At 42.5% G+C, this 22695-nt stretch overlaps 1 protein-coding gene across 2 annotated transcripts in view; it reads right to left on the reverse strand.

The window, feature by feature from the left end:
* Positions 1-11281: 11281 nt before the first annotated feature.
* Positions 11282-22695, reverse strand: part of mmp16a (matrix metallopeptidase 16a (membrane-inserted)) — a 74255-nt gene continuing 62841 nt past the window's right edge. Inside the window, exons 8-11 of one of the 2 annotated variants that reach the window (XM_005461375.4) lie at positions 22068-22206; positions 16711-16861; positions 16073-16188; positions 11282-13635 (exon numbers count right to left, since the gene is read on the reverse strand). In XM_005461375.4, the coding sequence (XP_005461432.1) occupies positions 13301-13635; positions 16073-16188; positions 16711-16861; positions 22068-22206 (741 nt within the window). In that variant the 3' untranslated portion in view covers positions 11282-13300. The remainder of the gene's footprint in view (positions 13636-16072; positions 16189-16710; positions 16862-22067; positions 22207-22695) is intronic. The other variant, XM_003456645.5, reaches the window with a different exon arrangement.

Consider the following 22695-nt stretch of genomic DNA (forward strand, 5'->3'; position numbering starts at 1 on the left):
CTGGTTGTGATTTCCAAGCCTGACCATTTCCAAATGTGGTGGGAATGATCACCTAATCTAACATCTAACTATTACATCTAACTATTACACACAATGCATGCATTTAAATGTGTTTTTAAATACTGATAATGTATTCAGATACAGCTTCTATCTTGTAGATGAAGTATCGTTGAAACAATGATGGCTTCATGTTTGTGGGGGCCATGACTGCCAAAACAAAGCCTCTAGGTTTTGGGTCACATTGTGAATTAGCAATGAAAACTGTCACAAACACAGGTAGACACAGCTAAAGCCACCAGAGTGACTGAAGGAAAGACATTCAGGTTTATGTGTGACACACTTCGGTAAGGTGAGCATCAGTCAAAGTGAATATTTTTTTTAACTCCCCCTTAAATCTCACAGTGCATGTCTGGGTTAAGAAGACAACAGGTAATCTATTGGTAGGAGGAAGGACTAAGATGGCAATACAAAGAGTAAGATTTAAAAGTTTTCAAGTAAGTTATGAGTCTCTCTTCTCTGAATGAGCAGGGGATGGAAAATGTTTTCAAGCCCAATTCTTCTTAATCTACATGGAGACAGGTATCGACTGTTCTCTCAGACTAAAGAAACGTAAACAGCAGAAGAAAACAACCTCCAGATAAACATCAGACAATTCAATAAAGACTATTTCTTCACGATCAAAACATATCATTTATAGTTAACCAGAGACCCATGCCAGTCTCTAGAAGTTCATAAGTGCTCCTTGTGAAGGAGAAAAAGGAAGGGTCATTGCTTACTGCAGCTGACCAAATCAATGGTGTGATTAATGGAGCTAATTTTACCTGGACACTGTGGATCATTACTTCCTGCTCTCCATCTCCTCCTTCCTCCTGTCTATATGGAAGCCAGTGTGGATAATGTGTTTGCTTCTCTAATGAGAGCCCCGCAGAGACACAGAGGACAGTGGAGGGTAAAAGCCACGGACGACATGTCCTCTGGGACCACGGCCCGCCGCACAGAGATGATATCTGTAGCAGTCGCTGAAAGCATCACCACAGCTTACAGAGTCGTGACCTTCCACCACTGACAATGTGCTGACTCAAATGTTACCCTGCATACCTGTCTTGTAACAATATTTCATTAGTCTGGAATTTTTGCCTCAGAAAAGATTAACATGAACAGAATTAAAATCCAAATGCACTGCGGTTAAGATAAGGTCAGCATATGGTCCGAGTGCTTTATACGTTTAGTATTTCTGAACCCCTGCAAACCTGACATGTTGGAATTTTTCATCCAGCATCAACAGTAAGTAAGAGTTGACCTTAACCTTGAGCTGAGTTTGAGAGCATGATGGGGTCATATGTGCAATGGTCTTCCCCGTGAGCTTCAGATGCCAAATGCAGAGGCCAGCTGAGACTGCAGTGCAGAATGCAACTGCAAATATGGAAGCTGGTGGGGGCGGTTTCAACAGGATGACTGCAACAATGTATGAACTTATGACCTGTGAAGGAGAAGAGAAAAAAGTGGCCCACAGAGGCTTATAACACAGTATATATGAGTTAGGTGAGCTCTCTCCATCAACTACTGAACAGTGCTGTGTCCCTTCATCAACAGTGTGGCACCTCTTTTGTCTTTATTGCCATGCAAATTGTCTGGATTTTACTTCATTGTGCTTTGAAATACTCCATTTATTATGTTAATGACCATGAAAAACTTTACACCAAATAAGCACCTTCTATAAAAACGATTGACGATGTCACCTCATGTAGAAAGACTAGTTTTGTTAAGGAGTGAAGGTGGCTGAGAGCACCGAGATAAGAGCAAAACAGCAGAAAAATTCCTTTAAGAGAAAATCAAAAACCATTAAACACAAATACTACAAAACAGAAATCCACAACAGTCGCATGAAGCATTAAAACATCAAACAAACACTCGTGACGACAATGAACCGCAGGTAAAAAGAAGAAGAAGTACTAGAAGACAGGAAGTAAAAGCATGGAAAGCACACGAGTGACTGGACAGGAAACGCAAAGCAGAAAGAAAATGGTACAAAAAGTCGAAATACTATTTTGAGAAAAAAGTTGAAATGTGGAGAATACCGTTGTTGTTTCAAGACAAACTGCCGCGGCTGCTGTACCCGCTACACAATGACTTAGATGAGTAAGTGAAACAAATTCATCAGCCGACTTGTGATACAATATACATCCTCTTTATTGCACAATATAACCATTAATAACCTTAAATCTGTTCATTAAAAGCCATTTCAATCTTCCAAGATCGTGTGTTCTTCCGTCTGACCAGATGCAGCTGTCTACACCTTCTTTACTACGTCCTTACACTTAACACCACACTGTGTTTATGTGCTAAAACAGAAATCATTTCCTTTCTTGTAACTCTCTGAAGTATGACTTCACAAGCTGCAGCACGGTGGCACGGCAGCAAGAAGGTCCTGAGTTCAATTCCACCATCAGGCTGGGGTCTTTCTGTGTGGAGTTTGCATGTTCTCCCCGTGTTTGCATGTGTTCCTCCCAAAGACATGTTGTTAGTGGGGATAGGTTAACTGGAAACTCTAAAGTGCCCATAGGTATCAATGATTGTCTGTCTCTATGTGTTAGCCCTGTGACAGACTGGCAATCTGTCCACGGTGTACCCCGCCTCTTGCCCTAGACAGCTGTGATAGGCTCTGGCGACCCTGAAAAGGATAAGCAGAAGAGAATAGATGGACTTCACAAACTCAGAGGGTATAGCAAAGTCTTGTTTGTCTTGAAACAACAACGTTAATCTCCACGTTTCGAGTTTTTCTCAAAATACAATTGCGACTAATTTCTCAAAATGATCGATTATATATTTTTTTGTGGCCCTAATACTCTGTCGTATGATGGCACGATAGAGAAACACTGGGGACATCAGGAAATATTAAAAAACATCAACACAGGAAGTAAAATTCAATAAACTCAAATCAAGAACCTGGGACTATGACGGGCTTTCCTTTCTCAAAAAAGTTATTGTCTCTTTACTTTCGATGTAAACTATTTCAACATATTCTACTCCTATAGAATAACCATCACCTATAAATTCAAAGTGAGACCTGAGAAGTATGCCCATGAACTCTGACTATAGCGCCTGCAGGTGGTGAACCCACAAGCGAACAGGTCCATGGCGCTTCTTCGAGCTGTTCCCAGCTGGGCCCCGCGGGCTAAAACCACATGCACACTCGAAGCGATTCACAGCAGTGTGATGACTACACACCGCACTAACTCAAGGACATTCAGAGACTTTCAGCAACTACGGCCGAAACAACTGTTGCCGACACTAAGTGGGCGGGATCAACGCAGGGGAGTGACGTTAGCAGCTACCAGTGGGAACAGAGGATTGACATATAACCTAGTAATAAATACGTAAGGTTTACCTAGGTAATCCTGGAATATCCACAAACGACCAGCCATTTCTTCCCATGTATATTTCCTGATTGAACTGACCACTGTTGCAAACTTACTTGGTGGACACTCAACACCCCAAAAACATTAAATGCAGTGCGGTTAGATAAGGTGACGGAGAAGAGAAACACTGTAGGCCCGTTCTTATGCTGAAATGCATCTTAATTCATTATAATTAGCCATAGCATTATTAGTGGAAGGCTTTTGCTTGCAAAGTTAGACAGTAATGGAGACCTCAAAGTAGCAGAGGTTTCATAGCTGAAAGCAGGATCAGTATTTAATTGATAAGCAGATGGTCTTTAAGTTCTATACACTGAGTCTATATGACCTTAATCTGCATAGTGAGATAATGTCTGCTGCTCCATTAATACCTAATTGTAGGTTGTGCCATCTTGTGTTTGCCGTACCATTAAACTAAATGCAAACTACAGTAGGAGGGATCGCAAATGGACCCAACAGGAAGCAAGTGAAAGCACAGCATAGAACTTTTTCTTTACTTCATTTAGGCCTGCTCTGTATTAAACCTACTTTCCTTTGTGTCTCGATCCATCAGCCCCATACCATTGAAGCTAATGATGTGAACACGGCACGTATAAGAGCAATGCGGGAGACAGCCGGGGGACCACAAACTCAAAAGCTTTCAGTCATAACATGGTGGGAAGGCTAAACAGAATGTCAGCAATTAGAAAAAAAATAATCTAATACTGTTACAACAGTGCTGAAATACTTTCAACAAAGGCCTAATGTGTCTCATTTGAGTGTCTGGAATGTACACTATGCCGTGGGTATGTTTTCATATGCATGTAGGTGTTATTCTAAGCAGATTTCAGTGAGAAGGTGCACCATGGAAAAAAGATCCCATTTGGAACCAATGATGGAAATGATAGAAATTGAAAACAGATTACGAGCTCGTCTGGTCTGAGCAGTCCGTGCACAGCTAGCCGACACGAAATGGGCACTTCTGTGCAGATGCAGAGCTGAGCGTGCTGTGGCCGAGAGGTGCCGCTGATTGGTTCATTCAATCTCATTCTACATGGTGCTGTGTTTGAAATTCTCCTGTCCTTACAGAGGACAGGAGATGGCTGCAGAAATATGAAGATGGTCTATTCTGTGGTATGAGGAGAAAGGCTCTATGCCCCCTGAATAGACCTGAGGGAGATTGGAAGATGGTTTTCATCTGTCACACTCCACATGCTGACAGTAACTATTCTATTTCTTTACAAAGAGAAAAGTGAAAATGGCTCCGTTCATCACTGTGAAGGAGTGATGGAGGATCTCTGAATGGATGTGGGAGGAATGGCATGAAAGGCAGGCATATGATCAAACTGCATATGCAGCACTGGAGGGGGGAAATTGCCAGAAAGGATGCATTATAGATCTCACAGGTATGTCTGATTCATATTCAAATACAGATAAAGTAAAAAAAAAAAAAAGTTCCTTGATCATCTTTAAAATTTTCCCAGTGTCAACCTGTAGCGTCACGACTGAGCAGGCGCGACTTTAATACTGCAAGGAATGGTGGCGGGTGAGGACTATGCATGGATGAACACAGGCACCAACAAGACAGGGATGCATGTAAACATCTGAACAAATGTATTTATTGATCGACAAAGTGCTGCGTTCAAAGATGGGCAACAACAGAGGAAAGAGGAAGAAAGATGTTCACAGAGACAAACGTTAGGGGGGAAAAAGTTCATAAAGGAACCTACAGATTTTTTTTAACAGGTGCGATCACAGGGCCTCCTCAAAGATGATGAAGCGACGGTACAGTTTATGGTTTGTTAAGAAATCATCTTTCTTCCTGTGTTTGCCTGTTAAGCTCGCTGTTCCTGTAGGAACCTTACAGTCCCAGCAGCAGCAGAATCACCACTTTAAATTCGTGATAACATTTGAAACAGCAAGTGCCAGATTTTACACATTGGTAGACCAAAGCAGGCTTCTCAGTCCTACTGAGCAACTGATTTATGGCACTTGTGCCTTTAGTTGCTGTCCATGTAGAATGACTTAGATTAGATAAGGTAATAACAGTAACCCAAATAACAAAGTCAGATCATGCCACGATCCAAAGAACCAGTAGAGAAAAAAGTCCACAAAAGCCAATTCTATGGCTTTGGGACTCATGAACCACATTGAGAGTCATTATCCACTAATGGAGAAAACTTGGAACGGTGGCCGACCTGCAAAAATTACTCCAAGAGCACAAGAGGAGGTTACAAAACAACCCAGAATCATCTAAAGAACTGCAGGCCTCACGTGTCTCAGGTAAGGTCAGAATTCAACAATAAGAAAGAGACCGGGCAAAAATGGCATCCATGGGAGAGTTGCAGGAGGAAAACCACTGCTGACCACAACAAACACAAAAGCCTCGTCTCACATTTGCCAAAAAACATCTTGATGATCCCGAGACTTATGGGAAAATACTCTGTGGAGACAAAAATTCCTGTTACAGCCGATCTCAAACTAACACAGCATTTCATAGAAAGAACACCACAGCAACAGTCAAACACAGTGGTGATAGTGTGTGGAGCTGGGGCTGCTTTGCTGCTTCGGGAGCTGGTTTACTCTCTAAGAAGGTTCGGTCATCAGTTCGTGTACTGAAGCTCAAGCACACTTGCACACACAAGCAAGTCCAACACTGAATGACTAAACAAACAACAACAAAATAAAAAAATAAAATAATGAGGCGTTGGAATGATCTAGTCAAATTCCACATTGGAATCCAACTGAAATGCTTTGGCATGACCTTAAACAGGTCATTCATCGTCTTATTTAAGGTGATGCCAAAGCAAAACCCTAAAAACTCTCTGATGTGGCTGAATTAAATTCTGCAAAGAAGAGTGGGTCACAATTCTTCCCCAGTGATGTGAAAGACTCGTTGCCGGTTATCGGAAACATAACTGGCAACAAGTTATCACATTGCCAGTTATTGATGTGGAGTTTGAAGGGCAAGGAAGATTTGGATCACTTTTTTACCCTTAATAAATAAAATTCTCATTTAAAATCTGCATTTTGCATTTACTCTGGTTATTGTCAACTTAAAATTTGTTCAACAGTGTGACAAATATTCACAAAACTCAGGAAGGGGCAAATACTTTCACATCACTATATTTTTGTTTTGATTAAAAAACAGAATTAACACTACATGGTGTCAGGTAGCATCCTTATGGCCAATCATCCACCCACTATTAAGCATTTTACGTGTTTTTGTGTATGTGTGGCAGTAGCGGTCAAGTTTGTTTGTTTTTGTATGTAATCTATAACCCTAAACATGAATGTGTGTCTCTGGTAGTAACTCTTGATAACTGAGCTAATTATATGCGCATGCTAACGATGACAGCTTCCGCTAGGCCTGATAAACACTGTTTATACGTTCGCTGTTTCCGTGTTTCTGGTCTCGAAAAGGTTTTCAATAAAGGGCAGGGGAGTGGCTCCACACACATAAAACTGCAATGCTTGACAGGCCTGTTTGGTCCATTTATTTTGGGGGAGGTTCAGCGAACGGTGGGTTTTGACAATGAGTGAGCTGAGAGTCGAAGAGGAAGTGGTGGTGCTGACAAGTCTCACAGACGCGCACGGAGGAAATGTCATCAAACTCCCATAAAGACCCAACGAGCAAGTAACAGAAAACACACAGAGTCATAAAATGTTTGTTTTTTTGCTTTCTCTGAATATAGACGATGCGCTGGCCTTTCTGCTGCAAGACAGTACAAGTAAACAGCCACTGATCTGCGTGTGCATGTGTGCAGTTATGTGTTTTAACCTTTTTCATCCAGCTAAAAGCTACAGCTTGATCCTGACTGACCCTGAAGAAGCTGCGTTCAGCTGCTGCCTGTTCTGCACTAATACACTAATACTAGGAAATATGGTCTTTAACCTAGACCGAACCATCAAGTGGTGAATTACAAGGACTTGGGTTAAAAGCGTGAATTCAGTTCCCGTCATAATAATCCGACAGCAGGAGGAGAAGCAGTGCTGCCAAAAATGGCACTGTGGAAAAAACGCTGTGTCCAGCGTAGGTCAGTTTAGCACCAGTGTTTCAGCCTGGCAGGAGCAGTGGAGCCTGGGCCCACAGGGTTTCGTCCAGGCTCCAGTTGTGAGACTAAATGCCCTCAAACACATATTCACTCTCTCTGGCATTGTACACTAAGCATGAAAACCATCATGGAGAAAGAGATATATAAGCAACCAGAGAGAGATCTAGGCACAGATGCAGTCTGATGGCACAGCACAGCAGGAGCAACATGTTTAATGCACAGAAGCACTGTTCTCTGTGTGTAGTGTTGTGCACATACAGACTTCTTTGAAGCTTTCTGACTGACTAAACGGCTTATATTGCTGCTAGAGGAAAGTACATACACTAAATACACCCCGGGACATCTGAGGGAGAACACAAATAGGGACATGGACACATACTCCAAGTCTGTATTTACAGGGACAATGAGTAAAAGCCTCCGGAAAAAGAAAAAAAAAAGCACCGATCTAAACATAGCTGAGCATATAATGCCTTTGTCTAACAGCAGAGGCAGTTTCACCATTGCACAGGCCGATGACGAGAACCGATGAAGGGTTTTCCCTAAAAGTGTAATTTCATCAAACACACACACACCCACACTCGGAGTCGTGACCACAGTCAGTAAACTGGCTTGACCTCACCCACTTTGTTGTCAGTAACTATATGTCAAATGTGTCCCAGCGAAGCTAGAATAAACAGTATCGGGGCATACGCGGCTCCTGTTTCACATTCAGTCCGCAATAAATGCCAATGCTGCACCTCTGGGACTGCACATCCAAAGAGCCGATTTTAATCATGCCACATAAAAATACAGCAGCGCACAATACCAGAGGCCTGCTGAGCTCAGATCGGCACGCACACACATTTCTCTGAGAGTGTTATTTTTTATTTTTTTTGTATATCTTTCCTGCCGTTGGCTAAGTTTAATCTCTGGAGTTTAGAGTGCACCGTGGGCTGAGCCAATACCTGTATTTACTGTATGTCAGCCCTCTGACTGCACCGTGTGGGAGGGCACAGTGAACGCTCCCAGTCATATTTCATGTCAGTTTGATGAGCTCGATATCGCCCTCGCGTCCGCAATCATGCCGCTCTAACCAGCAGCTGATTAGCTTAGCTTAGGATACACACACTGGGGATGGCAACTATGTGCTCCAACGTTGAGAAAACCAAGCACTTTTAAAGCTCGCCAGATAAATTGTATTTTGCTTGTTTAATCCATAAAAAACTTAAGTGTAGAGGAAGTGTAAAACCATAACTGATAATTTCACCCTGTGGGTTGTTACACAAGTCCAAGGGTGTAACACTCTGAAGCAGAGACTGAATTGGGCTGTTTAGGAATTACAAACCTTTTAAATATAAGAACTGTTCATAATGCTTGGATTAAAATCCTCTGCAGGTAACGCTGCCGGGGGATTCCCATGATGCATTGAGTTTTTCCTTTCCAGTCACCTTTCTCACTCACTATGTGTTAATAGACCTCTCTGCATTGAATCATGTCTGTTATTAATCTCTGTCTCTCTTCCACAGCATGTCTTCATCCTGTCTTCCTTCTCTCACCCCAACCGATCGCAGCAGATGGCCCCGCCCCTTCCTGAGCCTGGTTCTGCCGGAAGTTTCTTCCTGTTAAAAGGGAGTTTTTCCTTCCCACTGTCGCCAAAGTGCTTGCTCATAGGGGGTCATATGATTGTTGGGTTTTTCTCTGTATCTATTATTGTACGATCTACTGTATAATATAAAGCGCCTTGAGGTGACTGTTGTTGTGATTTGGCGCTATATAAATAAAATTGAATTGAAGTGAATTGAATGGAGTTTGCATGTTCCCCTCGGTTACTCCGCCTTTCTTCCAAAGGTGGACACTGCCTCTTGCTCTATGGCAGCTGGGACAGGCTCCAGCCTGGGGTTGGGGTGGCTGTAGAGCAGGAAGTAGAGCAGGTCGAAGGTTTTGTGGTTTGATTCCTGGCTACTCCAGTCTGCATACCAAATACCAAATATCCTTGGGCTTTGGAGGGGATTCACTGGAGTGTTGCATAAAGAACTTTGAGTGCTCAAGTAGAGTAGAAAAGCACTATACAAGAAAAAGTCCATTTACCATTTTTGTGACCCTGAATTGTAAGACTGACCCGATTAAGTGTTAGAAAAGCCTGCTCTGTTGGGTTGAGATAAGTATCTTGGCCATTGAAGAATAGTTTTCTTTTCTTTGCACTGAGAAACTCTTGGGTTGTTTTTGCATCATGCTTTGGACCATTCACCTGCACTGTGACTTGTCCGATCAGTTTTGCAGCATTTAGCTGAATCTGAGCAGAGTGTAGCCCTTCACTTCACATATCCAGCCTGCTACTTCTATCAGCAGACTAATCATTAAACAATAGTAACCTGTTTCCACTGATAGCCATGCATGCTATAACATGGCCTCTTACCTGAAGTTAATCGGGTATTTGGTAGGTTAATCTTAGTTACGTCTGTTCAAAGACTTTTTAAAATTAATCTTGAACATAAATACCATTTTGCTGCTTGTTTTAAACTCTGTGTATTTACATTAATAAAGCCTGCCTCCTTGAGTGTGTTGCTGAGTTGGTAAGATGTTGTGAAGTTGCTTTTTCTAACTGTGGAAATAATTCTGTCATCATGCACTTTTAGTTGTCTTCTCTGGATTCAACTGTGCTGCTGTGTGCATCGTTCTTTTTAAGAATAAACCCAAGTGTTGAGTTAGCCTCTCCTAAGTTTTTGCACTCCGATATATATTTTTGTCATACATTGGTGATGGAACAGCCAAGGGTCCCATTATGTTTGAGGTTCGGAAGATAGGAGAAAGGGTATGAATATGACAAACTAAACATTTATCACAAAACTTTTGTTTCTACATCTGATTGATTTACAATCCACTGTGGTGGTGTACAGAGGCAAAGTGAATGACGTATGAATGGAATGAAAAACTAACTCATCACATTGCAACAGAAAGCCATTAATATCTGGTTTAAACAGAGGACGTTCTGTTGTGATGGATGTTGAATTAATAAATAAAAATGTCCTCATTAACAGCATGTGTGAAGAATCAATGCTCACTATACCTTTTACTTAATGTTTCAAGCAGGGTGAAATACGTTTTCAAAGCAGTGTTCATTTTGTTGACCAATAGTTCTCGTCAACGACCTTTTTCCCCCCAATGAAAAAATAAAAACGAATGCAGGAGGACAAAAACTATGATAATATGTACTGACACTTTCATTAATGTTGGAAATTTACCTTTTTAAAAATCTTTTATCACACATTTATGTTTTGCAGGATAATATAGAGTTTTGAAGGAAAACGCCACACCCATACATCACAAGGCTGTAGTGGAAAATTACTGGACACAAAGGACAGCGCATAGATTCTGAGGTGTGTAAGTACGATGGAGTTGTGTTTCTCTTTACAGGGAGAAGATGCCTAGTGTGAAGATGTAAGATGAACCAGCTACCAGACCAAGTGCCAAATTGGGAAAGCCAAGTTTCCCTACAAACTGCATCTCCTTTCCAAGTTTTTAACCAACCATACATATCTTATTTGTGTGATATAATAAAAACTTCATTCACTAGTGTGGGTGAGTGTTTGACAGGTCCACAGCACTGTGTAACTTGAACCTTCAACCATTTAATTAAACTTTGAAATTGTATATTTCACGTTTGCTCACCCAAAAAAAACATAAGAAGCTTTCACACTTTAGATTTAGTCTGCAATAATCTTATGATATTTAACCCTATAAAAAAGACTAAAGCTAAAAGAGTTTAGATGCCTGAATTAAAATTAACACGGTTTCAAAATGCAGTCTACCTGCCGAGGTTAAAAAAATGAGTAGAGAGTTTGAAGGCGGTTCTTCAATGTATATTGATCAGTTTATTCATTCAATCGGGACATGTTTCTCTCTTGTCCCAAAGTCTTACACAAACAAGTCATGTGACATGTCCAAGTTGTTTTGACCAGAAAACAGGAAAGAAAGGAAAAAAAACAGTATGTGATCATGAAAACAAACACACATTCAAAGACTACCCGCCATGACTCCATGACACTACGTGTTTGGTTCAGGCCAATTTGACTTGCCAACCACCCAAATGTACCACTTAAACCTTTTACAGTTTGTTTGTCTCGGATTTAATCGTAGCTGGAGGAAGGTAGGTGGTGGGACCGGGGTACACTTAAAAAGATACAAAAGTGAACATAAACAGTATTTTAAGAGAAAACTTCCTCCTCGGCTCGATGGGAAGGAAGGGGGTCCAAAGCCATGTTGAACAGAACCAATAGGGTTGTACAGTAAATGCTTGCATGCACGTTGACACAGGCACTGGTCTTGACTTGCTGTCTCACTTCAGTCTTCAGACAAGCGCATTCTGGGAACTGTGAGCTCTCTCAAACAAGGCAGTCAACAGGATTTTATTATTATTATTTTTTTTAATTAAGTCCATTCACAAAAAAGAAATAAAAAAACCCAAACAAACAAAAACAGAGGAATATGGGCCAAGGACAAATCCAAAAACAAGACTCCTGTCAGCCTGTCTTATGGAAATATCAAAACTAACAGTAACAAATACCTTAACACACAAAAATAGTGGCTTTACTCCAGAACCTTCCAACATCTTTTTTTTTTTAGTATACAATACATTACTTTCAGTACAGGCTGGACCTACTGTATTAATCTGTCCAGAATGGCTCAGCAAGCCAGTGCTGAGGATTCTGAGTAACGTATTAAAATTCCTAAAATACCAACCACAAGAAGCAATTAAGCAGCTTCTTTAAAAAAAAGAAGAAGGAGAAACAAAAAGAAATAATAGCGGTATACAAATTAAAATAATAAAAAAAAGAAAAACACCAAGAACAGCAAAACCAAGCACAAGTAGTATGATGTATAATTAAGGCGAGTTAAAATATTGCAGAATAATTTGGCCCCTGTGTCTCAAACAGACTGCCACAACAGTCAGAGCTCCCCCCAACTCGTAATCGCTGCAAGGATCCAGAGAAGGGAAAGAAGGAATAAGAACTAAAGAAAGAAAGAAAGAAAAATGTGATCCTCTTTGGAGAGAGATGGATTTTATTTGGTTTTGTTTGGTCTCTTCTTCAGGGATGTCTTAAAGGGAACAGTGAGGACCTCTTTTCTCACATGAATTCCAATAAAAAAAGAAAAAACAAGAAAAAACAAACAAAAAAACAGATGAATGATTGGTAATGTAATAAAGTTGTGTTTATCTGAGACTGTTATTTTTTTTTTTTTTTTTTTTTGAGCCCAGTCTGAAGCTGGAGGAGGGGAGGGGCACGCGGATCAGAAAATAGAAAGCTGTTTATCAACAACCTGATATGACACAGTTGACAATGCAGTGCCCTGTGGGAAGAGTGTTTGTTCCCCTGAAAGTCCTCCGTCTGAATAAAAGCAGTCGGGCAAAGAAACAAAAAGAGGACGGGGATAGGAAGTCAAGTTTCTGAGATACAAAGTGATGCTGACCCTCTTGTTGATTTTTTTTTTTTTTTTTGTTCTCATTATTTTTGGACCGGGATCGAAGGTCACATCCGACAAAGATCCCCCTCGACAAACTGTCCCTCTGGGCCCCGTTTGTTAAAAAGGCTGGGGGCTGGAGAAAGTCAGCTTAAAGTCCTGGGAGTCGCCTTTTTTTAAACGCGGGATCACCGTCAGACTTCTCGGCTGGTTCTGCAGGTCTGCACGAAAGTATCGATCGCCGAAGAGGAGGAGGCGTGGCTTGTTGTTTTTCCCATAAAGCTGTCCAATGTCCACCGTCCTCCTCTCTGTGAAAAGTGGGGGGCTGTTGTACTGTTTTTCCACAATCCTCTTAACTCCCACCCTAGCTCTGCCCTCTCGTCTCTTAACCCCACCCCCCTCCAAAAAAATTCAAACCCATTCCTGCATGGAGCGTTTGCAGTACAGTATGTGGCGAGGCGTGCCCTTCCTCTTGAACTGCACCACGGTGTAGACCAGCACCAGCAGGCACAGCGCGAGCACGCAGGGGATCACTATGGCGATGGCCTTCACCGTGTTGGCCTCGTTGTCCAGCTCGATCACCACGTCCGAGTTGCCGTCGTCGGCCGGCGGGCGGCCGGGGTCGATGGGCGTCAGCTCGCAGCCCATGAAGTCCTTGAGGATGGAGCGCGGGTAGCCCGGTTCCACTCTGAGGAACTGGTTGCTAAACTTCCAGTACTCCTTCCCCTTGTAGAAGTAGGTGAAACCTGAAGCAAGGACACACGCACACAAAAGTTGTTAAAGAGTGATTTAGCACGTTTTCAGCTAATGCTCAGCTCTGTCAGTACTGTCAAAATGTGCATTAAGCTGTCACCGAAAAGCCATCAAACTGGATATAATGATAACAATTTCATTCAGCTGACAGAAAGGTCACCAGCTAGGGCGAGTGCTAAAACGTGAGGAATACGTAACATTACTAGCCTATAAGCCATTTGCTGTTAGATCCTCATCGATACACGTCAGGCATCATTTTTACTGCTAACATATACTTAAGTAACCGAGCACAACTGTTGCTTTGGAGGAAGCTCTTTCATGTCTTTTCATGTATTTAATAAAGTCACGAACTATTCAAAAGAATTTATTACTAATTGAATCTTTAAAAAAAAAAATCGCCTTTTATCTTAAAAGGAAAAAAATTATTCAAGCGAAGTCAAAATAAAGATAACCAGCCAGTAGTGTGTGTGCTGCTCTGATGCTGAGCCACTGTTTCGGTTTCAGCTCAGTTGTTCTGCTGGGATATCTGTGCCCGTCCCTCAGGACTAATTATACCGGTCATGAAAGAGAAAACACACCCGAGCGGGAGTCAGGCCCCGTAGCTACGCTCACACAAAAGCGCAGCAAATGTCACTGGCAAACACGCCGCTTCCTAAGCCACGAGAGCGACGGTCGATTTTGTGACGGGACGTGAGGGCAACTGTCCCAGCGTCCCCCAAAAATGCACAGATCCGCTAATGCAGTCGGTCGCCGTGCATTCAGGTGAGAATTTACCCCACCTCTCCACAACGGCTCTAGCGATGGAAAAAATGAACCACAAAGAAACAATTTTTTCTGTTGCTCCATGCCCACAATATGTTCATTTAAAACTGAACTTTGCTGCCTCCACCGTCCCTCAAATGCTCACTGGGAAAATGTGCCGTGTAAAACTGGTCCGGACAGCCTGGCTGAATTCTCGAGCTCTCCTCTCCCTTGTTGGCCTCCTTTCACACTTTGTGTTTCTTCCATTTATTATTTATGCGCACTCCTCTCTGAGAAGATGAGGAAAGAAATGTTCTAAATTTCCAGGCGAGGAAGGCCAGCGCTTTTTAAACAACTTGTCGGTTGGAGATGGTACGAGCGAGGAAATGAAGCAGCGTAAGGTGGGATTTTAGAAGAAAGAGGGGCCAGCCTGGCCGAGTAGGAAACTTGATCACCTTGTCGGGCACAGCTCTGTCTTCACAACCTGATCACATATAGTGAGACAGGCCAAACCACACGATGCCCTTTAAATTCGTATTTAGAGCTCAGCTGAGTATTGTGATTAGCTGATGAATTACAGCCACTGTTGGGATGCTCCTCTTTCCGAGCTGGCGGCAGGTTCTGCTACACTTTTTATCCTACATTTAACCCAAATTAAGCGAAAAAGGGGTTTTTGTTAGAAATAGAAAGATCCACATGAAGACTAACCATACAGCTCCATAACAAGTAGAACTTTTCACTGAGGGACAGAGAGGGGGAGAGCAGATGAGAGGTCAGGCAGGCTGAGCTTGTGTGGGTTAGAACCAGGTCAACGTCGCCCTGGGCTCCCCGCTCTGAAACGTGCCGTCTCATATACACTGTCATGGGCTACAGTGGCGTACTCAATTACGCCTGGCAATCTGGGTCAGTGTTATGAGCGGTCCACTTGGCGCGCTGTCTCGGCAAACAGCCGGCTCGCTCAATGAACGAAGGCCGACACATTCACGTGCAGAAACATACACAAACAGCTATCATCCGCTTGGATATCAGTCCATCCTTCATGCTCTGATTGATGCCCGCTCCACCTGGCCTCACCGGCAGAAACGCCCAGCTACAGGTCTGGCGGGGGATCTTCGGCACAGATGGCGCGAGCTTTCAACACCACCTGCTCTGTTTTTTCCAAACGACTTGCAGCCAAGACCAGACCCCAAACCCACCTGGCACGGTGCATCCAATGGGAAAAGATTATTTTTGTAGCCTTGCCATCTGAGCGGCCTATCGTTGAGCTCTCTGCGAGATTTTAATCCCGCCTACCCAAGCCTGAGGAGAGTCAGTTGGCTTAAAACCGGAATGAGCACCCAGCGGTGGTCTTGTCCTTTCTGCTTTCCACAGTCCGGCTCCGACTGGGTCTTATGGCACTCAGAGCAGGATGGACCGATTACGCAACATTTTCTTGTGAAACAATTCATAAAAAACAGGGAAAAAATGTATTCCTGGATGATCTGACCTGTTTTTTGTTTGCAATATGCAAAAACCATTTCCCTCTGTATTGCATGTATGGAAGCGTGCCACACACTGAGACTCAGTTTAATAAGTGGGGCAAATTTCAATCAATGCTACCCTGCCAGTGACCATCTGAAATCAATGCAGCCTGGCAAACGAACTGCGACTTGCTTGCCAAACCAGAGTATTGTGCAGGACAAATCGTACCATTGGCTTTGTCCACGAAGGCCCCCTGTGGCGATTCAGGCACACCTCTCCACACTGTGATAGGCTTAGGATAGCCAAGGTCCATGATTCTCATTTCCTCATTGTAGCGCCAGTACCTAAACAGGAACAAACGATGAGCCACGGGAAGACAAAGCAGGTACTATAAGGCTAGAGGAACACAGGGCAGAAAATGGAAACAGATGGTATTTATGTGTATACCTAGTATCTTACTATCACACTGTCAGCTTCCTCTAGTGAGCGAATTCAAATAATACCTATCATAGCAGGTGTGAGAGCCATGGGGAAAATCTAATTCTATCCCACATTTTCCCTGAACCCTTTTCACCCTGATGATGTGGGACAGGAGACAAACACAGAAAACTCAGGATAATGAACCCTCCTCTAAGAGGAGTCGCTGACCTGATTTTGTAGCAACATATTACACATGGTTCTTTAGCACAAGTGTTAAACACTACTTTAAAACATTCTTCCCATTCTTGTTTAGTTATACTAAATATCCATATCCACCAGTATAAGATCATACGTTTCGCTTTTAAGAGACCTTTGCAGGCTAAATTTGCACACGGCTTTCAAGGAAGGAAGTCCAGATCTGATCTAAGCCCCCCACTCGTACCCACCTGTCCCCTTTAAAGAAGTAGGTTTTGGCCACATCCTCCCACCACAGGGCGGTGTCGATGCTCTGTGAGGGCATGCCATGGGCAAACTGGGAGATGTCCTTGGGGTATCCGGACTGCAACACCGTGTCCTTAAACACCCAGAACTGCTTTCCTGCATATCAAGAAAGAGAGTGAGAAAACAAATTAGAAGGAGGACGAGTAACCGTGGGGATTACCCTCCGGGGGGGGGGGCAAAAACCCCAAAAATGCACTGAACACACGGCAGGCAATAACCTGTTGCATTGTATTTCTGTATTTGATGCTGATACTTTTGAAAGAGGGCACAGAAATGGTGACAAGCTCCCCTTGCCCTTGCTTAGAGGTGCTCTGGGAACTTTTTGGCGCTGGCAAACCAAGCTGGTAACTGCTCAGCTGTGATAAAAAAGCTGCAAAGCTTGTGGGAAAACTGGCAACCAAACATGCAAATTAAAGCCTTTACTTTTTAAAAGTTTCCTGGATCCATAAAGCCAAGAAAATACTTGGGTTGTGATATTGTTGCTGAAATATTAAAAACCATATATCTTTTTCTGCTTTGTTCCTCGTCTCCATTTTTTTCCTCTCTACCTCCTTCCTGTGGAGTAATTAGGTTAAACAGCACATTTCTGACACCGCTTGACCCCAGGAAGTGCATTTCTTCATCAATGGTGGAGGCGTAGGGTGGGTCAAGAGGAAATGTGTGTTGGGGTGTGTGGGGGGGAGGTACGTGGCAGAAAAGAAAAAAGGGAAAGATGGAGTTGGAATGACAAAGGCAGAGCAGATGGTGTTTTTATTATTCCCTTTTTATGATTAAATCAAATGAAACGGAGCCTGAGGCTATGAATGTTTGCTGTTTTATGAGCGGGAAAAGAGCAATCATTGGTTTAATATCTCCAAAATACTTACAGTATTTCTTTCAATAATCGCAGCGCTGACAAACATAAATCAGGGTTTGGAGGAAAACATAAAAAAAGGCTGACAAGGAGGAGTGTGTGACATGTGCAGATGTCAGACACATACACAGTAAGCTTCAGTCGCCTCTGAAACTCTGTAACATTCAAGACACTGAATATAAGTTGAATATAAGTAAATATACGTTTTTTAAAGCTTGTTTTTGAGACAAAAACAGAGAATCAAACATTCAAATGGTGTTTGCAGAATCTGATTAACTGGCTGTGTTTAAAGAGTCGGATCCTCGCGCCTCCCTGGTGTCTAACTAAACACCAATCAGCCTGAAACACTACATGGAATTTCTGCAGGGTCAGCTTCACAGATGACCACACAACTTCTTTTTTTTTTTTTTAAACAAATGCAGGAAATGGGTGTCAAAATCCCAGCAATATCTGGCCTCATTCATTTTCTTCACAAATCCCCCATGTCTGACATTTCACCCTAAAGTATTTAAACAATACGGATACGTTAGAGATGGAAAGGTGGAAGCAACAGTAGGACAGGGTGTTGGCTGAATGTTAAATGGGAAGGCGAGACCTGCGACGGCCTCTTTTTTTCTCAAAAGGAAATTCCTGTCATTTCAAGTCATTCTCTCTCAGCGCTCCGCTCACCGTGGGTCACGCTTCCTCCCGGCCTTGATACGCCACGCTAACACGCCACACCCTGAGGTTAATAATGACCCGTCCCCAGAAAGAATGAGTTCCAATTGATTCATAAAAAAACCCTCCCAAACTTTCCCTTCTCTCGCTCTTTTTTTCCATCCTAGATAGAATGGGATTCTCCGTTCTCGCTTTCTTTTTTAAATTGGAGTCGACTTGCATCGGCCTCCACATAAAAGTCGAGCTTCATCTTCAGAGCTGTGAGGGCTGCTTTGATGTAGTGGCGTCTCTGGCATCTGCTGCACTGCAGCGACTAATCCCCCCGCCTGCCCTCAACAGTGTATGAAAAGTGTTATATAGGATGAAGATTTGTTCCAAAAAGGAGACGCCTCCTCTTTACACAGGCCACACACAAAAACGGGAAAACCAGGAACCACACATGCGCCTGTGAGTACTTAACTTATTATGCATACGCACGCCCAGTGTGACCCCGTGGCAAAGCTGCTTTAATGTCTGCTTGAAATCATCGCGTTAAGATCTGGAAATGCATTCTTCAACACGGCGTTTAAACAAAAAATCATCGCAGGCTTTTCCACGTACAACAAACAACCAGACAGTCTATGGAAATTCTGAATTTGTCAGACATGCTCTCATTAAACTAAAAACTGCTAAAACTGCGCCGATGGAGCAGGAAGAGCGCTGACTGCTACGACTGAACATAAACCCAACATAACCCCCATTTCTCACAAAAAAACAGAAGTGTAAACTGACTGCTATTTTGCATGATACCTCCATCTGTAACCCTGTGGTATAAGGAAGGGAGCAGTAAATGAACTAAAAGGTTACACTGTGTTGGAAGAGTTCCTGCTCAGGACCCGAGCATTCACCCTTTCGGAGCCAAAATGCCAGAGTATTAAAGTTTTGGCTAAAATTAGATGCTCTGTCCTAAATGTTTTATTTGGTCTGGGGCAATGAACATTCATACCTGAATTCATTATACCGTCCCCTCTTCTCTACCTAATGTTTCAGATTACAATCTGCTGCTGAAAATATCTTTGTTTGAGACATTTTATCTTGCATTTAGCTATCGAGTGCATACAAAAACCTCTTTATGGGGTAACAGTTTTACAAAGAACAGCCAAAAACTGTACAAATGTTAATAAAAACTTTATATAATTCATGGAGTTAGCATTAGCTGCCACACTTGGTAGCTAGCTCTCACAAAAAAAATGCCAGGAGTTACAGAAGTGAGAAGCTAACAGTAAATGGCTAATAGAAAACATATATTACTGTAGAGTATTATATAAAAAAACACTTTTTTTCTACTTTTGTTTTGTTTTATCAAACTTCTGTTAAGTTTTGAGTGTTTTTGCGGCATGTTTATATTTGCCGGTGTTTTCTTAAATTGCAGTGCATTTGACCTCTCATATCTGCACTGACATAATATAACACACAGGAAGAGAGCCAGACATAAGCAGAATACCAAATACCTGTGGCTGTATATAACTGTAACCAGCATCATGACCTCAAACTTGAAATAAATTTCAGTTTTATTTATATGGCTCCAAATCACAACAACAGTCACCTCAAAGACCCTACAAGAATACGGAGAAAACCTCTGAGCAAGCACTTGGAAACAGTGGGAAGAAAAAACTCCCTTTTAACAGGAAGAAACATCTAGCAGAACCAGGCAAAACTGGTGGGGATTTAATTCAGTGACATCTTTAATTTAAAATTCAACGTACACACCAACACTGGTCCAGCCTACAGCTCGAGCTCAATGTGAGAGTTTTGATCATGTCTAAGTGATTAAAATTGGACGTGATGAGCGAGTGGTGAGTATCACTGATCTTTTATGACTCCAGTGGGGACCATAGGTTGCCAAATGAATATCAGGTTATATATTTAGAAAGACTTGAAACTATCAGTCAAAGTCATAATTTTCCCATAGATTTCTACAGACCTTTATTCTTTCTGCAACGAGAAAAGTTGCCCCCTGCTGGTCATTAGAAAGAATGCAGGTTTAATGAAGCTACGTGCATATTTTATATAAAACCTACCACATTAGCCAAGCCTCTGTATTGTTCTGCTCTTAATCTGAAATAAAACAATATAAGCCATGTCTGCATAATTTAGATGTAGGGAGTAGCTTTGTCTGTCCTCTGACACAAAAGCCCCAATCAAGCTCTGATTGGATCCTGCCTCCCAGGAGGAAAATACATACTCCTATATGTGTGCTGTGCATATGCAGGGTGCCTCCGAGTAAAGCTGCAAAAGCCCATGCTAATCTGATTAAATTAATTTCAATTCACAACACAGCTTCTTATTAATCAAACATTTCTCCGTGTAAAACACTCTTCTTCTAAATCTGCCTGCATGGTGTTGCCAAACTGTGAATGGTAATTCTGTAAGGGCATATAGCCTGATTAGCAATCCACACAGCAGGCCCGGTTCGACTGATGCGTTTAAAATTCATGCTGAACTTCTCGTGTCTCTGAAGAATTCAGCGAGGGAAACAACTAATACACTGACATTGGCGTAGGAACGAAGAGCACACTCTTAATGTATACTGTGTCTGCTTCCAGACCTGCCCAAAAAGCACTAAGCTAATCAGTGTCTCAGCCACGACAGCCAAAGCAGACTCCAACGTCCCCGTCTGTGGATGTATTTTAAGAGAATTCATCAGACGAGAGCTGTTCGGAGTACATTCAAAACGCCTGGTTAGACGAGGAGTTAAAGTGCCGCCTTCTGCTTTCTGACCGACTTTCTTCCTAATTTTTCTTCCAAATGGTGACAGTCTGAACAAGGCCTTCTGGGAAATCAGCTGCGTGTGTTCAAATGAAAAAAGGCATTCTGTTAGTATGAATTTTCTAACTCTACCGCTGCCCGGTAAAGAGCAGGGTGGAGGAGAAGGCAGCGAAATCAAACTCGCAGAGCTCGTGGCACACCCGGGACCAGCAGTCTGCATTTCCAGGAATTGTTTGGTGTTGGAAATAGAAACGGGTTTGAGAGAAGATTTGTAGTTTTTTTTTTTATCCCAGCAGAGTTTCGTTGTTACCTACGTCTCCTTTCATCAACACCCTTCCTTCCCCGCCTTTCTCTGCCTCCCGTCCTCTCTGTGTTTATGCAAATATGAGGGCCGTGTTTGTTTGCTGCTTCTTATAAGTGGCTTTGCAGCTTCAGACATAATTAGTCGTAAAGCTCTGTGTTTTGGGGGCTAGCTCAGTCTAGATTTGAATGTGCAGACAAATCTTTCAGTAAAGTAAAAAAAAAAAATTAATTCAGGTCTCATCAAGTGGCGAGGCTCTCCTTGCACATGCTGTTCCAGTGATTTCCAAGACCAAGATTTTATATGAAAATATATCACTGGGACAGAAAAATGCAACATATGCATTATTAAAAGGCAAAACTGTGGTAAACTTTCCTACCAAAGCAAAACATCTGCTTTAATCCTCCCCAGACTTGCACTAAACTCATACACAGATAGGATCAGCGCAGTGCTCGGAGGGAGCATGACAACATATGCTGTAACTGCTGGAGACTGAAAAAAATCCCTCTATTCTCAACATACACACATGGAAATCGAATATAAGAGGAATGAGCATCCAGCTTATACAAGACCATGACTTGTGGGGATAACAGAGCAGACATGGAGCTACTGTAAGCCGGGACTGCACGGAAGCAACTGGGCTACAGCACTGCAGGATCAGATTAAAGCTTTATGATGCTTTGCCTGTAATGAAAACGAGCTTTACTAAACAGTGATGGTGGTGGAGAGTGTAAAGGCCTCACCTTTGAAGAAGACAAACTTGCCCTCGCTGTTCTCATAGACTGCGTCTATCTTGGGCGGCAGGCCTCTCCAGAACATTCGGATGGGCATGGGGTATCCCTGCATTACAGAGTTATCTTTCACCCGCCAAAACCAGTGGTCCTGAAAGGGAACAGAGGACTGTGTTAGGAATAAATGAGAACCTTTTAGGTCTGACACACAGATTGTCAGAGGTAGAATAAACCCTTAGAAAACTAAGTTGAAAGCATGATGTCTGCCGTCATCCTGTAAAGGCCTTTTTGGCAAAAAAAAAAAAAAAAAATCTCCCACAAAAACCAAACAAAAAGCCCGCTTAACGAAGATTTAGCTTTCCTCTTTCAGTGCAGCAGCAATCATGGGAAGAATCCACTAGTGTCTTCTAGAGAATAAGACGCATGCATGTGTGAAAAACATCATCAGAAGACCAAGTAGGAAAAGATGCACTTGAATGTTTCTAAGATACCAAACAACACGCTGCCCTGATCTAAGAACAAAACAAGACAACTACAGCTATAAGGAAGTTCTGCATATAGTAACACAGCTGGCAGTAAATCTATCTGATACGCTGAATTCAGGCCAGCGCCTTGCTTTGCTGCTCATACAACAAAGCCT

This window comes from Oreochromis niloticus, linkage group LG9 (assembly GCF_001858045.2).
Source record: "Oreochromis niloticus isolate F11D_XX linkage group LG9, O_niloticus_UMD_NMBU, whole genome shotgun sequence".
In the NCBI taxonomy this organism is placed as follows: Eukaryota; Metazoa; Chordata; class Actinopteri; order Cichliformes; family Cichlidae; genus Oreochromis; species Oreochromis niloticus.